The 16429-nt window shown below is 48.5% G+C and overlaps 1 protein-coding gene across 1 annotated transcript in view; it reads left to right on the top strand.

Annotated features, from left to right (window-relative positions):
* Positions 1-270: 270 nt before the first annotated feature.
* Positions 271-16429, top strand: part of LOC145350836 (solute carrier family 22 member 2-like) — a 35000-nt gene continuing 18841 nt past the window's right edge. The window contains exons 1-5 of the mRNA XM_080200189.1: positions 271-749; positions 11229-11332; positions 11441-11595; positions 15279-15447; positions 15538-15652. Coding sequence (XP_080056315.1) covers positions 339-749; positions 11229-11332; positions 11441-11595; positions 15279-15447; positions 15538-15652 — 954 coding nt within the window. The 5' untranslated portion in view covers positions 271-338. The remainder of the gene's footprint in view (positions 750-11228; positions 11333-11440; positions 11596-15278; positions 15448-15537; positions 15653-16429) is intronic.

Here is a 16429-nt window from a genome sequence, read left to right on the forward strand (position 1 = left end):
GACATTTGTTATTGGGATGATGGCAGTGGTGATAGGAGGAGCAGTAAATTGGAGGAACGTACCATACCGTTTGCTGCCTTTACAATGTTCAGCTCTTTCAAACTGCAGGAATTTGCCAGCGAGATTGCAGTTGCTAATTTACAAAACTGATATCAAATGGTTAGCTCCAACGTGAACTGGTCTTGCTCCTTTTATATATTAACTCCATTATTTACACAATTGCTTTAAAGACCTTTGTTCCCAAACCCCTTTGACTCGGATACTGCGTGGGCATGTATAAAAATCATTGTGCCGACTGAAACTATTTAGTAAAGAGTTGCTGGAAATACCCTGGGGCGATGACCACCTTTGATGATCTTTTGGAGGAAGTTGGAGGATTTGGCATTTACCAAAAGACAGTTTTCTTCCTCATGTGCGTAGCGACAGCAATATTCAACTACTTGTATGTTGGGATTGTTTTTCTCGCCGTAACCCCCAACCATTGGTGCAGGAGCCCCGGGGTGGCTGAGCTGAGGGATAGGTGTGGTTGGTCACTCGAGGAAGAATGGAACTATACGTTGCCCCCTGACCAGACTGGCAGCTTCCCGTACAGTCGTTGTGAGAGATACGATGTAGACTGGAACGCCTCTTCCACCGACTGTGAAAACCCACTCTCGTTTTTCCAAAACAACTCAACCCAACTGCCGCTTACAACATGTGAGGATGGGTGGATTTTTGAGGACGGTTCGTTCCCCAGCATTGTGACAGAGGTAAGCGTGCTAGCCCAACCATTGTGGCAAACACACGTTAGCAAATTAGCGGTGACAACAAGGAAAATATTCAACAGTGAGAACCAAAGGCTGCAAGCTTTTGCAGAACGTGATTTTACTGCCTCAGCAAGGCCGAAACAATGAAACCTCATCCAAGATCGACAGATCTTCCCATTGTCCGCCTCTTGCCCGCTCCAATTCCTGTGGCAGGCAGGGCGGTAAAATTCTGGCCCTAGTAGTTAAAAGTGAGTGGCACTGGACAACCCAAAGCAGACCCCGTGAATGTGACACTGAACAAGTCACATTATCCCACATGATTCACGCAATGAAGCAGGTGTGCTCATCCGGCACAGTTCACCAAGATGCTCAAAATGCAAACCTAAATTTCAAAGTCAGGGAAAGACTTCATCAAGCACTTGTCAGCTGTCAGAGCCTGGCTTAGACATCTTCAACTCTTCATACTTAGCCAAAAATGTAATCTGTACGTCCAAGCAACATGATTTGATTTGATTTCTTATTGTCACATGTATTGTTTCTTGCGCACTATACAGAAAACGTACTGTTCATAGAGTACATAGGGGAGAAGGAAAGGAGAGGGTGCAGAATATAGTGTTACAGTCATAGTTAGGGTCTAGAGAATATATAAGGTAGGTCCATTCAAAAATCTGATGGCAGCGGGGAAGAAGCTGATCTTAAGTCTGTTGGCACATGCTGCAAGAATGTGGGTTAAGACCAGGGGAATTACTGCACATAATGGTAACATGGGCACAGGTGAGATAGACTGAGAAGTTTTCTGATGTAGTGTTCTTTCTCTGATTCCAGGACACAGACATTGAAGGACATTTGTCCAAATCTCTTGGTATCAGTATGGTTGAAACTGGGGGTGAAGTTGGGAAACATGCAAGAAGACTTTGCAGAAGTCCTGAGGCACAGACATATGAAGAAATTGTCTGGGAAGTTTAAATTTCTGATTGGCTGATTTCTGCTGTCTGCATCCTTGGCAAGTGTCTCCAATTGAGCTTGGCTCGAGCCACTTGGGCTGGACACTTAGCCAGCAGAGGCTCCACAGGTTAATCTCTGGTCTAACTCAGTCGTTAACCAGCATATCTGAACTGAGACCTGTACTGATTACCCCCATCAGGCACTGATTTGATTCAATTTACAGCACACAACAGGATTCTACATCCTACCAACATCACCCTGATCCAACCCAGCTACGCCCTCAACCCAGCTACCCGCCCCCTCAACCCAGCTACCCCCCCTCAACCCGGCTACACCCCCCTCAACTCAGCTACCCCTCCTCAACCCGGCTACACCCCCATCAACCCAGCTCACCCTCAACCTCGCTACCCACCCCAACCCGACTACACCCCCTCAACCCGGCTACACCCCCCTCAACCCGGCTACACCCCCGTCAACCCAGCTGCCCCCCCTCAACCCAGCTACCCCCCCCAACCCAGCTACCTCCCCTCAACTGAGCTATCCCCCAACCCAGCTCCCCCCCCAACCCAGCTACCCCCCAACCCGGCTACCCCCCTCAACCCAGCTGCCCCCCCTCAACCCGGCTACACCACCAACCCAGCTACCCCCCCCAAACCCAGCTACCCCCCCTCAACCCAGCTACCCCCCAACCCAGCTACCCCCCCTCAACCCGGCTACACCACCAACCCAGCTACCCCCCCCAAACCCAGCTACCTCCCCCCAACCCAGCTACCACCCCCTCAACCCAGCTATGCCCTCAACCCAGCTACCCCCCCAACCCAGCTACACCCCCCCTCAACCCGGCTACACCCCCCTCAACCCGGCTACACCCCTCCTCAACCCGGCTACACCCCCCTCAACCCGGCTACACCCCCCTCAACCCGGCTACACCCCCCTCAACCCGGCTACACCCCCCTCAACCCGGCTACACCCCCCCTCAACCCGGCTACACCCCCCTCAACCCGGCTACACCCCCCTCAACCCAGCTACACCCCCCTCAACCCGGCTACACCCCCCTCAACCCGGCTACACCCCCCTCAACCCGGCTACACCCCCCTCAACCCGGCTACACCCCCCCTCAACCCGGCTACACCCCCCTCAACCCGGCTACCCCCCTCAACCCGGCTACACCCCCCCTCAACCCGGCTACACCCCTCAACCCGGCTACACCCCCCTCAACCCGGCTACCCCCCTCAACCCGGCTACACCCCTCAACCCGGCTACACCCCCCTCAACCCGGCTACACCCCCCTCAACCCGGCTACACCCCCCCCTCAACCTGGCTAGCCCCCCCTCAACCCGGCTACACCCCCGTCAACCCAGCTCACCCTCAACCCAGCTATCCCCCCCCCAAAGCAAAGTACCCCCTCTCAACCCGGCTACCCCCCCCTCAACCCGGCTACCCCCCCTTCAACCTGGCTACCCCCCCCTCAACCCGGCTACCTCCCCCCAACCCAGCTACCTCCCCTCAACCCAGCTGCCCCCCCTCAACCCAGCTCCCCCCCCCAACCCAGCTACCTCCCCTCAACCTAGCTACACCACCAACCCAGCTCCCCCCAACCCAGCTACCCCCCCCCAACCCGGCTACCCCCCTCAACCCAGCTGCCCCCCCTCAACCCGGCTACACCACCAACCCAGCTACCCCCCCCAACCCAGCTACCCCCCCAACCCAGCTACCCCCCAACCCAGCTAACCCCCCCAACCCAGCTACCCCCCCCCCAACCCGGCTACCCCCCTCAACCCAGCTACCCCCCCCCAACCCAGCTACCCCCCCAACCCAGCTACCCCCCAACCCGGCTACCCCCCTCAACCCAGCTGCCCCCCCTCAACCCGGCTACACCACCAACCCAGCTACCCCCCCCAACCCAGCTACCTCCCTCAACCCAGCTACCCCCCTCAACCCAGCTACCCCCCTCAACCCAGCTACCCCCCAACCCAGCTGCCCCCCCTCAACCCAGCTCCCCCCCCCAACCCAGCTACCTCCCCTCAACCTAGCTACACCACCAACCCAGCTCCCCCCAACCCAGCTACCCCCCCCCAACCCGGCTACCCCCCTCAACCCAGCTGCCCCCCCTCAACCCGGCTACACCACCAACCCAGCTACCCCCCCCAACCCAGCTACCCCCCCAACCCAGCTACCCCCCCCCAACCCGGCTACCCCCCTCAACCCAGCTGCCCCCCCTCAACCCGGCTACACCACCAACCCAGCTACCCCCCCCAACCCAGCTACCCCCCAACCCAGCTACCCCCCTCAACCCAGCTACCCCCCTCAACCCAGCTACCCCCCAACCCAGCTACCTCCCCTCAACCCAGCTACCCCCCTCAACCCAGCTACCTCCCCTCAACCCAGCTACCCCCCTCAACCCAGCCACCTCCCCTCAACCCAGCTACCCCCCCATCCCAGCTACCCCCCCAACCCAGCTACCCCCCCAACCCAGCTACCCCCCTCAACCCAGCCACCTCCCCTCAACCCAGCTACCCCCCCAACCCAGCTACCCCCCCCATCCCAGCTACCCCCCCATCCCAGCTACCCCCCCATCCCAGCTACCCCCCCCATCCCAGCTACCCCCCCATCCCAGCTACCCCCCCCATCCCAGCTACCCCCCCCATCCCAGCTAACCCCCCCATCCCAGCTACCCCCCCATCCCAGCTACCCCCCCATCCCAGCTGCCCCCCCTCAACCCAGCTCCACCCTCAATCCGGCTAGAACCCCCCTCAACCCGGCTGCATCCCCCCCCAACCCGGCTACATGTCCCCAACATAACTACCCTCCAACCCACTTCTCTTGTCCACTACCCTGACCCCACTATTCCCTCACCTGACTCTTTCTCCCAACCCGACCTACCCAACTGACTAACCCACTCACTCACCCACCTACCCACCCGTTCGCCTGCCTATTCGCTCACCTAATCACTCACTTACCCACTGAAAGAAAAAGGGACAATGTCCTCACTCGCACTCTCTCGCCATTTTTCTGTGGGATTGTCTTGTCCTTATCGGAATGTAGATGTCCCAAATTGTATATTCGCAGGTTTGAAACAGACATCAGTCACCATGAAGACCGTGGAACTGAACCATTGATTGATGCAATGTTGCAGTTTTGAAATATGTTTTTTCCGTACAAATCACCTGGTCTAATCGCGGCCTCTCTTCATGCTCCATTAGTGTTTTAATTCCCTGTTGCTACCCTCAGAAGTGTTTTTTTAGCAGCAAATCTTGCACTCCAATCGCCCACTGTGTAAAGAATACATTTTGCCTAAATTCCTGTTTCACTATTTTTGTGATTGTCTTCAATTTGTGTCCTCTTGTTGACCAGTTGAAATAATTGGTCACCAATTACTTTATATAATCCATAATATACTCCATGACCTTTGTGTGGCCCCCTATTAACTTTCTTGGCTCCAGTGAAAGAATTCCTGACTGCTCAATGCTGTTTTCCTACAGTTGCCCTTTCACCTCTGGTTACATCTATGTAATTTATCCCATTCTTTTCAAACTCTTTCTACAGTCAGGTTTTTTCTTTCTCTATTTGTTGTTGACCAATCGTAATTGCCCTTAAATGAGCAGGTAAGAGTGAGCTGCCTTCTTGAACCACTGGTGTATTTACACTCAGTGCTGCTGGGGAATGGGTTCCAGGATTTTGATCCAGGGACAATGAAGGAACAGTGATATATTTCCAAGTTGGGATGGTGCGTGACTTGGAGGGGAACTTCCAGGTGGTGGTGTTCCCATGCTGCCCTCATCCTTCTAGGTAGTGGAAGGGGTGGCACGGTGGCAGAGTGGTTAGCACAGCTGCCTCACATCACCAGGGACCAGGCTTTGATTCCCAGCCAGGGTGACTGTGTTGCGTTTGCACATTCTCCCCGTGTCTGCATGGGTTTCCTCTGGGTACTCCAGTTTCCTCCCACAGTCCGTAGGATGTGCTGGTTAGGTGCATTGGCCATACTAAATTCTCCCTCAGTGTACCTGAACAGGTGCCAGAGTGTGACAACTAGGGAACTTTCACAGTAACTTCATTGCAGTGTTAAAGTAAGCCTTCTTATGACCCTAATAAATAAACTTAAAATTTAGAAGTCATGAGTTTGGAAGGTGCTGCCTAAGGAGTTTTGGCATATGGTGCACACTGCTGCCACTGTGTCAGTGGTGGAAGGAGTGAATATTTTTTGTAGATTGGGTGCTGATCAAATGGCCTGCTTCATCCTGGACTGTCTCAAGCTTCTAGAGTGTTGTTGGAGCCGCACTCATCCAGGCTAATGGAAACATACATCTGAGATAGTGGACAGGCTTTGAGGAGTCCTGAGCTGTATTACCACTGAATTCCCAGATCCTGGCCAGATCTAAGAGTCACAGTATTTATATGGCTTGTCCACTTAAGTTTTTGATCAATGGTATCCCCCAGGATGTTGATGGTGGGGACTCAGCAATGGCAATGCCATTGAATGTTAAGTGGAGATTGTTAGGTGTCTCTTTTGCATTTGTTCATCACTGAGCAGTTGGACAGTTATCAGCCCAAGTCTGAATGTTGCCCAATGAGCATGGACTGTTTCAATATCTGACGAGTTGCGAATGGTGCTGATTATTGTGAAATCAGCAGTGAACATTCCCACTTCTTAACCATAGCGTCACTGCAGTGCAGAAAGAGGCCACTCAGCCCATTGAGTCTGCACCTACTTTCTGAAAGACTATCTTACCCAGGCTATCACCTCCACCCTATCCCCATAACCCTGTGTATTTACCTAGCTAATTTCCTGTAAACTACAGATCTTGGGACAAGAAGGGGCAATTTAGTGTGACTGATCCACCTAACCTGCACATTACAAAATGTAGAGGGGCAGGTAGTATTGAGGAAGCAGCGAGCTGTAGAAGGACTTGGACAGCTAGGAGAGTGGGCAAAGAATTGGCAGGTAGAATGCAATGTGGAAAAGTGTGAGGTAATGCACTTTGGAAAGAGGAATGGAGACATAGACTATTTTCTAAATGGGAAAATGCTTAGGAAATCAGAAGCACAAAGGGACTTGGGAGTCCTTGTTCAAGGTTTCCTTAAGATTAATGTGCAGATTCATTCAGCAGTTAGGAAGGCAAATGTAATATTAGCATTCATGTTGCGAGGGCTAGAAATCAAGAGCAGGGATGTACCTTTGAGGCTGTATAAGGCTCTGATCAGAACGCATTCAGAGTATTGTGAGCAGTTTTGGGCCCCATACCTAAGCAAGGATGTGCTGGCCTTGGAAAAGGTCCAGAGGAAGTTCACAAGAATTATCCCTGGAATGAAGAGCTTGTTGTATGAGGAATAGTTGAGGACCCTGGGTCTGTACTCATTGGAGTTTAGAAGGATGAGGGGGGATCTTATTGAAACTTACAGGATCCAGCAAGGCCTGGATGGAGTGGACATGGAGAGGATTCCTTTGGTAGGAAAACTAGAATCGGACAACACAACCTCAGACTAAAGGGATGATCCTTTAAAACAGAGGAATTTCTTCAGCCAGAGAGTGGTGAATCTGTGGAACTGTTTGCCGCAGAAGGCTGTGGAGGCCAGGTCATTGAGTGTCTTTAAGACAGAAATAGAAAGACTCTTGATTAATAAGGCGATCAGGGGTTATGGGGGAAGGCAGAAGAATGGGAATGAGAAAAGAAATCAGCCATGATTGAATGGCAGAGCAGAGTCGATGGGCTGTGTAGCCTAATTCTGCTCCTATGTCTTATGGCCTTACATCTTCGGACTGTGGGAGGAAACTGGAGCACCCAGAGGAAACCTATGCAGACATGGGGAAAACATTCAAATTTTGCACAGGTGAAGTCACCCAAAACTGGAATAGAACCCGAGTCCCTGGCGCTGTGAGACAGCAATGCTAACCACTGTGCCACTGTGCCACCCTTTGCCATTGCGCCACCCATAAGATATAAGGAAGTTCATTGATGAAGCAGCTGAAGATAATTGGGACACTAAGAACATAAGAACATAAGAACATAAGAAATAGGAGCAGGAGTAGGCCATCTAGCCCTTCGAGCCTGCCCCGCCATTCAATAAGATCATGGCTGATCTGTTGTGGCTCAGTTCCACTTTCCCGCCCTCTCCCCATAACCCTTAATCCCCTCTCTTATCAAAAACCCATCAACCCGCTTCTTAAAAATATTTAGCGAGGCAGCCTCCACCACTTCAACGGGCAGAGAATTCCAGAGATTCACCACCCTTTGAGTGAAGAAGTTCCTCCTCAACTCCGTTCTAAACCGCCTCCCCTTTATCTTGAGGCTGTGCCCCCTAGTCCTACTGTCTTTTTTGAGCGGGAAGAGTCTCTCCACCTCTATCCTATCCATCCCATTTATCATCTTATACGTCTCAATGAGATCTCCCCTCATTCTTCTAAACTCTAACGAGTACAAGCCTAGTTTATTCAGCCTCTCCTCATAGCTCAATCCCCTCAACTCCGGTATCAGCCTAGTAAACCTCCTCTGCACTCCCTCCAGGGCCAAAATATCCTTGCGCAGGTGCGGCGCCCAAAACTGCACACAGTACTCCAGCTGCGGCCTCACCAATGCCCTATACAGCTGCAGCAAGACCTCCCTACTTTTATATTCAATCCCCCTCGCTATGAAGGCCAGCATCCCATTCGCCTTCCTGACCACCTGCTGCACCTGCAAGCTGGGTTTTTGCGACTCATGCACAAGGACCCCGAGGTCCCTCTGCACCGTCGCCTGCTGCAGTTTTTCGCCACGTAAGTAATAGTCCTTCCTACCATTCTTCCTACCAAAGTGGACCACCTCACACTTGCCAACATTAAATTCCATTTGCCATTTCCTGGCCCATTCGCCCAGCCTATCTAGATCCTTCTGCAGACTCTCCACACCCTCCGCACAATTTGCCTTTCCCCCAATCTTGGTGTCATCAGCAAATTTCGACACCCTGCACTCGGTTCCCTCCTCCAGATCATCTATATAAATGGTAAATAGCTGAGGCCCCAGCACCGACCCCTGGGGCACCCCACTAGTCACCAACCGCCAATCCGAATAGCACCCATTGACCCCCACTCTCTGCCTCCTATTTGACAACCAATCCTCTATCCACGCTAACACCCTACCCCCAACTCCATGTCCCCTGACCTTCTGCAATAACCTCTTGTGAGGTACCTTGTCAAACGCCTTCTGAAAATCCAGAAAGACCTACCCTGAGGAACTCCTGCAGCGATGTCCTGGAGCTGAGAAGATTAACTTCCAATCACTACAACCATCTTCCTTTGTACCAGGTATGACCCCAAGCAATGGATTCTCATTAACCTCAATCACGTCAAGGCTCCTTGATGTCACACTCGAAAAAATTCTACCTTGATATCAAGGATAATCATTCTCACCTTACCACACAAATTCAGCTCTTTGTCTATATTTACACCAAAGCTGTAATGGGAGCTGACTAACCCTGGCTGAACCCAAACTCCACGTGGGTGAGAATTGTTGATGATACCCTCCATTATTTTAATTTGTTGATGATTGAGTGTAGATTAATGGGGCTGTAACTGATTGGATTGGATTTATCCTGCTTCTTGTGTGAATCTTTATGCAACACACAAAACTATATTCCAATTCAGATCCTGTGCAAGTTTCACCTTCTCTCCTTGCTACTGCCACTGCCTCTATCATGAAACATAGTGTGGCCTATCTGCCCATCTACTTTGTTAGAAGCTGGCTATTGAAGGTTTATGAATTTTTCCTACTCTTAATTCCAAAACATATTATGTCATGGGTCAATTTCCATTTTCACAAAAGTTTAGGTAATATTCTAAGTCAGAGCCTCTACCATTTCCTCCTTAAATTTCCTTCCAGATGTAAACAATGAGGTTCTGGTGATTTTTAGATTGAAGTAACTTTCTCTTGTAATAATAACCTTCCCTATGTAAAACTTTGGAACTATAACCTCAAACCTCACCTTCTCTGTGAAAACAATGACAATTTATTTACTACCAACCATTTCCCTCATTACTCACTACCCTTTGGCTCCTTCACAATCATTGTCTCATTGGCCTTTTGTTTTTTGCTAGTTTTCTCCCCCTCATTTTCACATTTAGCCTCCCTAACCTCCCTCTTTAGCTTTGTGCTGTCTGGAACAGAAGATCCTGCTCCCAACAAAGTAATAACTGGGACCTTTAGCCCTGGATTCTGGAGTAAAAGTGTTCTTCGGTGTTGGTACTAAATGTATTCCATTTCAACTCTTTAATGTTCCCAGTGACACAGTGGCAGAGTGGATAGCACTGCTGCCTCACAGTGCCAGGGACCCAGGTTTGATTCCTGGCTTAGGTCTGTGCAGGTTTCCTCCGGGCACTCTGGTTTCCCCCTATAGTTTGAAAGACGTGCTGGTAAGGTGCATTGGCCATGCCAAATTCTTCAGTGTGCCTGAACAGGTGCCGGATTGTGGTGACTAGAGGATTTTCACAGTAACTTCATTGCAGTGTTAATGTAAGCCTACCTGTGACACTAATAAATAAAACTTTAATCATAGAATTTGTAGAATCCTACAGTGCAGAAGGAGACCATTTGGCCCATCGAATCTGCACCAACCACAATCCCATCTAGGCCCTATCCCCATAATCCCAGCATTTACCCTAGCTCATTTCCCTGACACTAAGAGCAATTTAGCATGGCCAATCCACCTAATCCACATATCTCTGGACTTTAAACTTTATAAGCGGAGCTTTTTACGAGTCTACCCAGTTCAGGATCCACAGAAAAACTTCTCAAAGGATTGGTTGATAAAGAGGCAGTTGTATTAGTAAACACAGTAAGAATTCTCACAACACCAGGTTAAAGTCCAACAGGTTTATTTGGTAGCAAATATCACTAGCTTTCGGAATGCTGCTTCTTCGTCAGGTGAATGGGAAGTTCTGATCACAGACAGGACTTATAAAGACACACATTCAGTTTACAGAAAACTGATTAGAATGCAAGTCTTTACAGCTAATCAAGTCTTAAAGGTGCAGATAATGTGAATGGAGAGAGCATTAAGCATAGATTAAAGAGATGTGTAGTGTCTCCAGACAGTACAGTAAGTGAGATTTTGCAAATCTGTTGTCCTTACCGGGTTTGGCCTACATGTGACTCCAGATCTACAGCAATGTGGCTGACTCTTAAATGTCCTCAGGGATAGGCAATAAATGTTGGCCCAGCCAGTGACGTCCACTTCCCATGCACTAAATTTTTTTAAAAAAGGAAAATTAAGTGGAACTGAACTATATAGATTCTGAAAATCCCAGGTTGAGTCCAAGGCCCATTCCAAGCTCACCGTTCTCAGCTTGATCGGGGCAACATCACACTTAACCTGAGTATATTTGAGTTAGAACATTAGCAAAGGTCCCCTATCACACAATCAATGATCTTGTTGAGTAGAGGATATGCATGGGTGTGTAATGTGCACAGTATCAGGCTTAACTGTGGCAAGAAGCAGTTCAGAAAAGTCAATGTCGGATTAATAATGTAACGTTGTCATGCTTGTTTACCCATAACACTTTTACAGTTCGGGCTTGTGTGCGCTGAGGCTTGGAAGGTGGACCTATCCCAGGCTTGTCTAAACCTGGGCTTTATGCTTGGAACAATATGCCTGGGTTTTGGAGCAGACATGTATGTATAACTCAGAACTACGCAGTCACTTTCCAATGACACATTTGATAATATCCAATTTTTTTTTCACATTTTGAAACATGAAAATGCTCCTTTGCTTTTTTGTAGATATGGTAGAAAAAAGTGCTTCCTGTTTTCCATATTTGCCACCTCGGTTGCTGGGCTGGCAGTGGCTTTTGCACCAAATTATATTTGGTTCACCATTTTCCGCACTATGCAAGGTTTGCTGAGCAAGGGTGGCTGGCTGAGTGCCTACGTCTTAAGTAAGCTTTTACATTTTTCTATTCATGATACATATTGGGGTGGCACACGGCCAGGGACCTGGATTCAATTCCAGCCTCAGGTGATTGTCTGTCTGTGTGGAGTCAGCACGTTCTCCCCGTGTCTACTCCAGTTTCCTCCCACAGTCCAACAATGTGTGGCTTAGATTAATTGGTCATGATAAATTGCACCTCATTGTTAGTGGGGGGAATAATGAGGGTAAATGCTGGGTGTTATAGGACTAGGACCTGGATAGAATTGCATTGGAGCACAATGGGCTGAATGGCCTCCTTCTGCACTGCAGCGATTCTATGATTCTCTGATTTGTCCCCACAATGATTATTTACTACCAGTAAACAATCCTCTTCACTTACTTATTGCACGGGCATCATTTTCAGTATCCCATTGGCCAAGAAACACTTTGAGATGTCCTTATGAAAGACATTATATTGAAGAACTTTTTAAAAAGTTTTTATTAGATTGGTCTCAGTTGTTGATTGTAGATGCTCCAATTTAATCAGCTACTCAACATAAGGAAGATAAGCAAGAGGAGCAGGAATAGGCTGTACATTCCCTGCAGCCTGCTCTGCCATTCAATAGGATCATTACTGACCATTGGCCTCAATTCCCATCTAATCCCTGTAACCCTTGATTGTCTTTCAAATTTGGAAATCTATCTCATCCTCAGTGTCTAAGTGTTCTCCATTCTCTCTGGAGCACTGGTCAGGGAAAACTTAGTAAAAAGTCTGACAACACCAGGTTTTAGTCCAACCGATTTATTTGATAGTAAACTCACAAGCTTTCGGGTTAGCCCCGTCATCAGGTGAATGATGAAGGGGCTAACCCAAAAGCTTGTGAGTTTACTATCAAATAAATCGGTTGGACTAAAACCTGGTGTTGTCAGACTTTTTACTGTGTTTACCCCAGTCCAACGCCGGCATATCCACATCAGGGAAAACTGACCAATCCTCTTATTGAATGGGCCATTGGAATAATCCCATTTGTTACTTGGATTTTTGGATTTAGATGAACCTGCATCATCCGAGTGTACTGGTAGACTTCTTTGGCAGGCAAAGCCAGTTATAAACCACTCAACTGCAATTCAATCATGCAGTCGACAAAGGAAGAGAGCAGTGTTTGTCATAGAAAGAGCTGGTGGCTAAAGGGTTAACGTGTGATAATTGTATCCCTGGCTTAATGTCTATGAGGCACCATCTCATACGGGACTCAGGTTCAATTCCAGCCTTGGGTGGTTGTCTGTGTGGAGTTTGCACATTCTCCCTCTGTCTGCAAGGGTTTCCTCCGGGTCTCCAGTTTCCTCCCACAGTCCAAAAAAATGTGTGGGTTAAGTGGATTGGCCATGGTAAATCGCCCCTTAGTGTTACAGAGATTAGCAGGGTAAATATGTGGAGTTATTGGGATAAAGCCTGGGTGGAATTGTTATTGTTGCAGTTTTGATGGGCCGAATGGCCTCCTTCTGCACTGTAGATATTCTATAGTTCTATGATCTGGCAAAGAATTTGCCCTTTGAGTAAAGGATTGAAATCAGTTATAACATCCAGTACCATCCACACAGTGATGTAAGAGGGGACAAACGATAATTTTCCGTCACTAATACCCTTTATTGTGAACTAAAGGAAAGGGTTGTGCCTGTGGTTTACAATCAGGTAGTCTTCACCTCAGGACTCACTCAATAAGGCAACTTGTACTCCACAAATCTCACGGGGGAGATCTATCAATGATCCCCTCTGGCCTTCGTGGCCATCATAACAACACATGACCAAGGACTACAACCTAGAGGTGAATGTATAAGGACCTGGTATGAAGTCCTCTGCATACCCACTGCAGGTATGTACATAGTCCAGTTCTGTTAATAAAGACTTCCTGGTTAATTATGCAAGCACTATCCTTCAACTGTAGCAATATATATCATGGCTCCAGCCGTAAGATCCATCATTTTTCCAATAAGGGTCGATCGATTGAAATAAAATCATAACATTCCCACAGTGCAGAAGGAGGCCATTCAGCCCATCGAGTCTGCACCGACTTTCCAACAGAGCATCTTGGCCAGGCCCACACACCCTCCCTCCCCTATCGCTGTAACCCCATGTAGTTAGCCCACTGATCCTCCTGGTTAGGAACACCCTGGGACTGATTCCCTTCTTCTCCTTTTAAACGGAAACAAAATAATCAACTAATGGACAGAACAATTTCACCCAATTGTATTAACTACTTGGATGCTAATTTGGGAAGAATTCACTACAAAGCACAAGATTTAAGTTAGAAGTTAACTTCCAATGATCTGTGCTCTTTTTTACAATGTAACTGTCTGCTGGGAACATCCTTTCCTTCAGCCTGGGGCCACCACCAGGAATGTGTCCTCAAATATAATTTAGAGTGTGTAAAGTTACAAGGAAACTTGACAAGGTGTAGGCAAAGAATTTTGTGCAGATGAGAGAAAGGGGCAGATGCATTTATATAGCACCTTTCACAGCCGCTCATAGTCTTAAAGTGCTTTACAGCCAATGAAGGACTTTTTTGCTTGTAAGTATAGTCACTGTAGGAAATGCAGCAACCTGTTTGCCCACAGTTTAGGCAGAATCTTATTGAATGGCAGAGCACTCCATGGATAACTCCTCTTGTCTCCTTCAAAACAGCGCCACCTAAGAGATTTAACATCCCACCTGAAAGATTGCATCTTTGGCAATGCAGCACTCCCTTGGTACAGCATTGGAATGTTAGCCTTGATTTATGCCTTCCAAGCTGATTGAGACTTGAACCTACTGACTCGGGGGAGAGGGGTGGTGGCACGGTGGCACTGGTTAGCACAGCTGCCTCTCAGCGCCAGAGACCCGTGTTCAATTCTGGCCTTGGGTCACTTTCTGTGTGGAGTTTGTACATTCTCTCTGTGGCTGCGTGGGTTTCCTCCTGGTTCTCCGGTTTCCTCCCACACTCCAAAGATGTACAGGTTCTGTGCATTGGCCATGCTAAATTGCTCTTTAATGTCCCAAGATGTGTAGATTATGGGGATTAGTGGGGTAAAATACCGGGGGTTATGGGGGTAGGGCCTGGGTAAGAGGCTCTGTCTCTGCACTGTAGGGATTCTGATAACAGGATGTATTGAGCTGTAGACGACACATCAGAAGCAGGAAAGAGAATAACTTTGCAGAACAGAAGGGAGTCACCCAGTGCTGATAATATTTAATATTATAAGCGAGAAAAATTGCAAAGTGATTGTATGTATACTTAACATGGATAAGCTGGCATCCAGCACTGTGAATGCTGCTGTTTGCAACATTCAGGAAGGAAGCTTGATTCTGTTGGTTCGATGCGAGGCAATAGAATCATAGAATCCTACAGCACAGAAGGAGGCCATTTGGCCCATTGAGCCTCCACTGACAACAATCCCACCCAGGTTCATCCCACATATTAACCCTGCTAATCCCCTGACACTAAGGTGAATTTAGCATAACCAATTCACCTCATCTTTGGACTGTGGGAGGAAACCCACGCAGACACGGGGAGAATGTGCAAACTCCACACAGACAGTAACCCAAACCAGGAATTGAACCCGGGTCCCTGGCGCTGTGAGGCAGCAGCGCTAACCACAGTGCCACCGTGCCGCTTGTTGCTAAATGGAATGGAAATGACCAAAGCAGGCCCTGAAAAAAGTGCTGTTTTTCAGTTACAGAAATTGTTGGAATGGAGTACAGAAGGACAGTGGGGATTGTCAACCAGATGTGTTTCAGCTTTGGGATGATACTGCTCGCTGCTGTCGCTCACCTCATCCCGGCTTGGCGCAGCCTGCAGCTGACAGCGACCATACCGAATTTCTGCTTCCTAGCCTACTATTGGTAATGTCCACCAAAGTGACCGCGATTGTTAGCTTGACTCTGGAAAACCAGCTGTGCCGTGACAACAACTGGGGTGTCTTACCTTTGCAGGTTCATGCCAGAATCTCCGAGATGGCTACTGTGTCGAAAGAAAAAGGAAGAAGCCATGAAAATTCTGCAGGAGATGGCGAAAAAGAACAAGCAGACTTTCTCGATAAATATTGAGGTGGCTAACATGGCGATTGCCCATCAAAAGTTAGACATTTCTTTTCTACCAAGGTTTTCTCCCTCCCTCCCCTTGTACTGGCATGGAAGGCCATGGGTAGCAAAAACCCTCTTGGGTGGCTATTCTTCAGGTGTGAACTTTGACCCTGAGAGTCAGCAGGCTATTTGGCCTTGCTGAGAAATGGCAGCGGTGGGTGAACCCACCACCTGCTTGGCATGAGTCATTTGGGCGTGACCAACCAGAAGCTGTGCAACATGGGTGAGGTCTCCTAACAGAATCATAGAATCCCTACAGTGCAGAAGGTGGCCATTCAGCCCATCAAACCAGCATCAGCAACTATCCCACCGAGGTCCTACCCCTGTAACCCCATGTATTCACCGGGCTAATCCTGCTGACACAAATGGGAAATACCTAAACTAAAGACATTGAAATAATTGATAGCATCCCCACCCAATCTGACAAAGACTTCCTGTTGTTTTTGATCAAATTATGTATTTAAAAGCCTAAGGAAAAAAACCAAAATACATTGTGGCCATATTGCCACCCTATTCTCCAACAGGCAAGCAGTGTTATCCCTTTTGCGATGTCTATACTGCAGCACCATCTGATTCTGAACATCTGGCAGAGTGTTTGGCTTTTTTGTAAATGATTGAAATCTGGTAGAAAGCATGCTGTAACTATTGTATGCTGTGGTCGGTGCAGACTCGATGGGCTGAATGGCCTCCTCTTTCACTGTAGGAATTCTATAATTGTAACAGCCAATCATAGAATCCCTTC

This window comes from Carcharhinus amblyrhynchos, chromosome 12, assembly GCF_965287045.1.
Source record: "Carcharhinus amblyrhynchos chromosome 12, sCarAmb.v2.hapA, whole genome shotgun sequence".
Taxonomy (NCBI): Eukaryota; Metazoa; Chordata; class Chondrichthyes; order Carcharhiniformes; family Carcharhinidae; genus Carcharhinus; species Carcharhinus amblyrhynchos.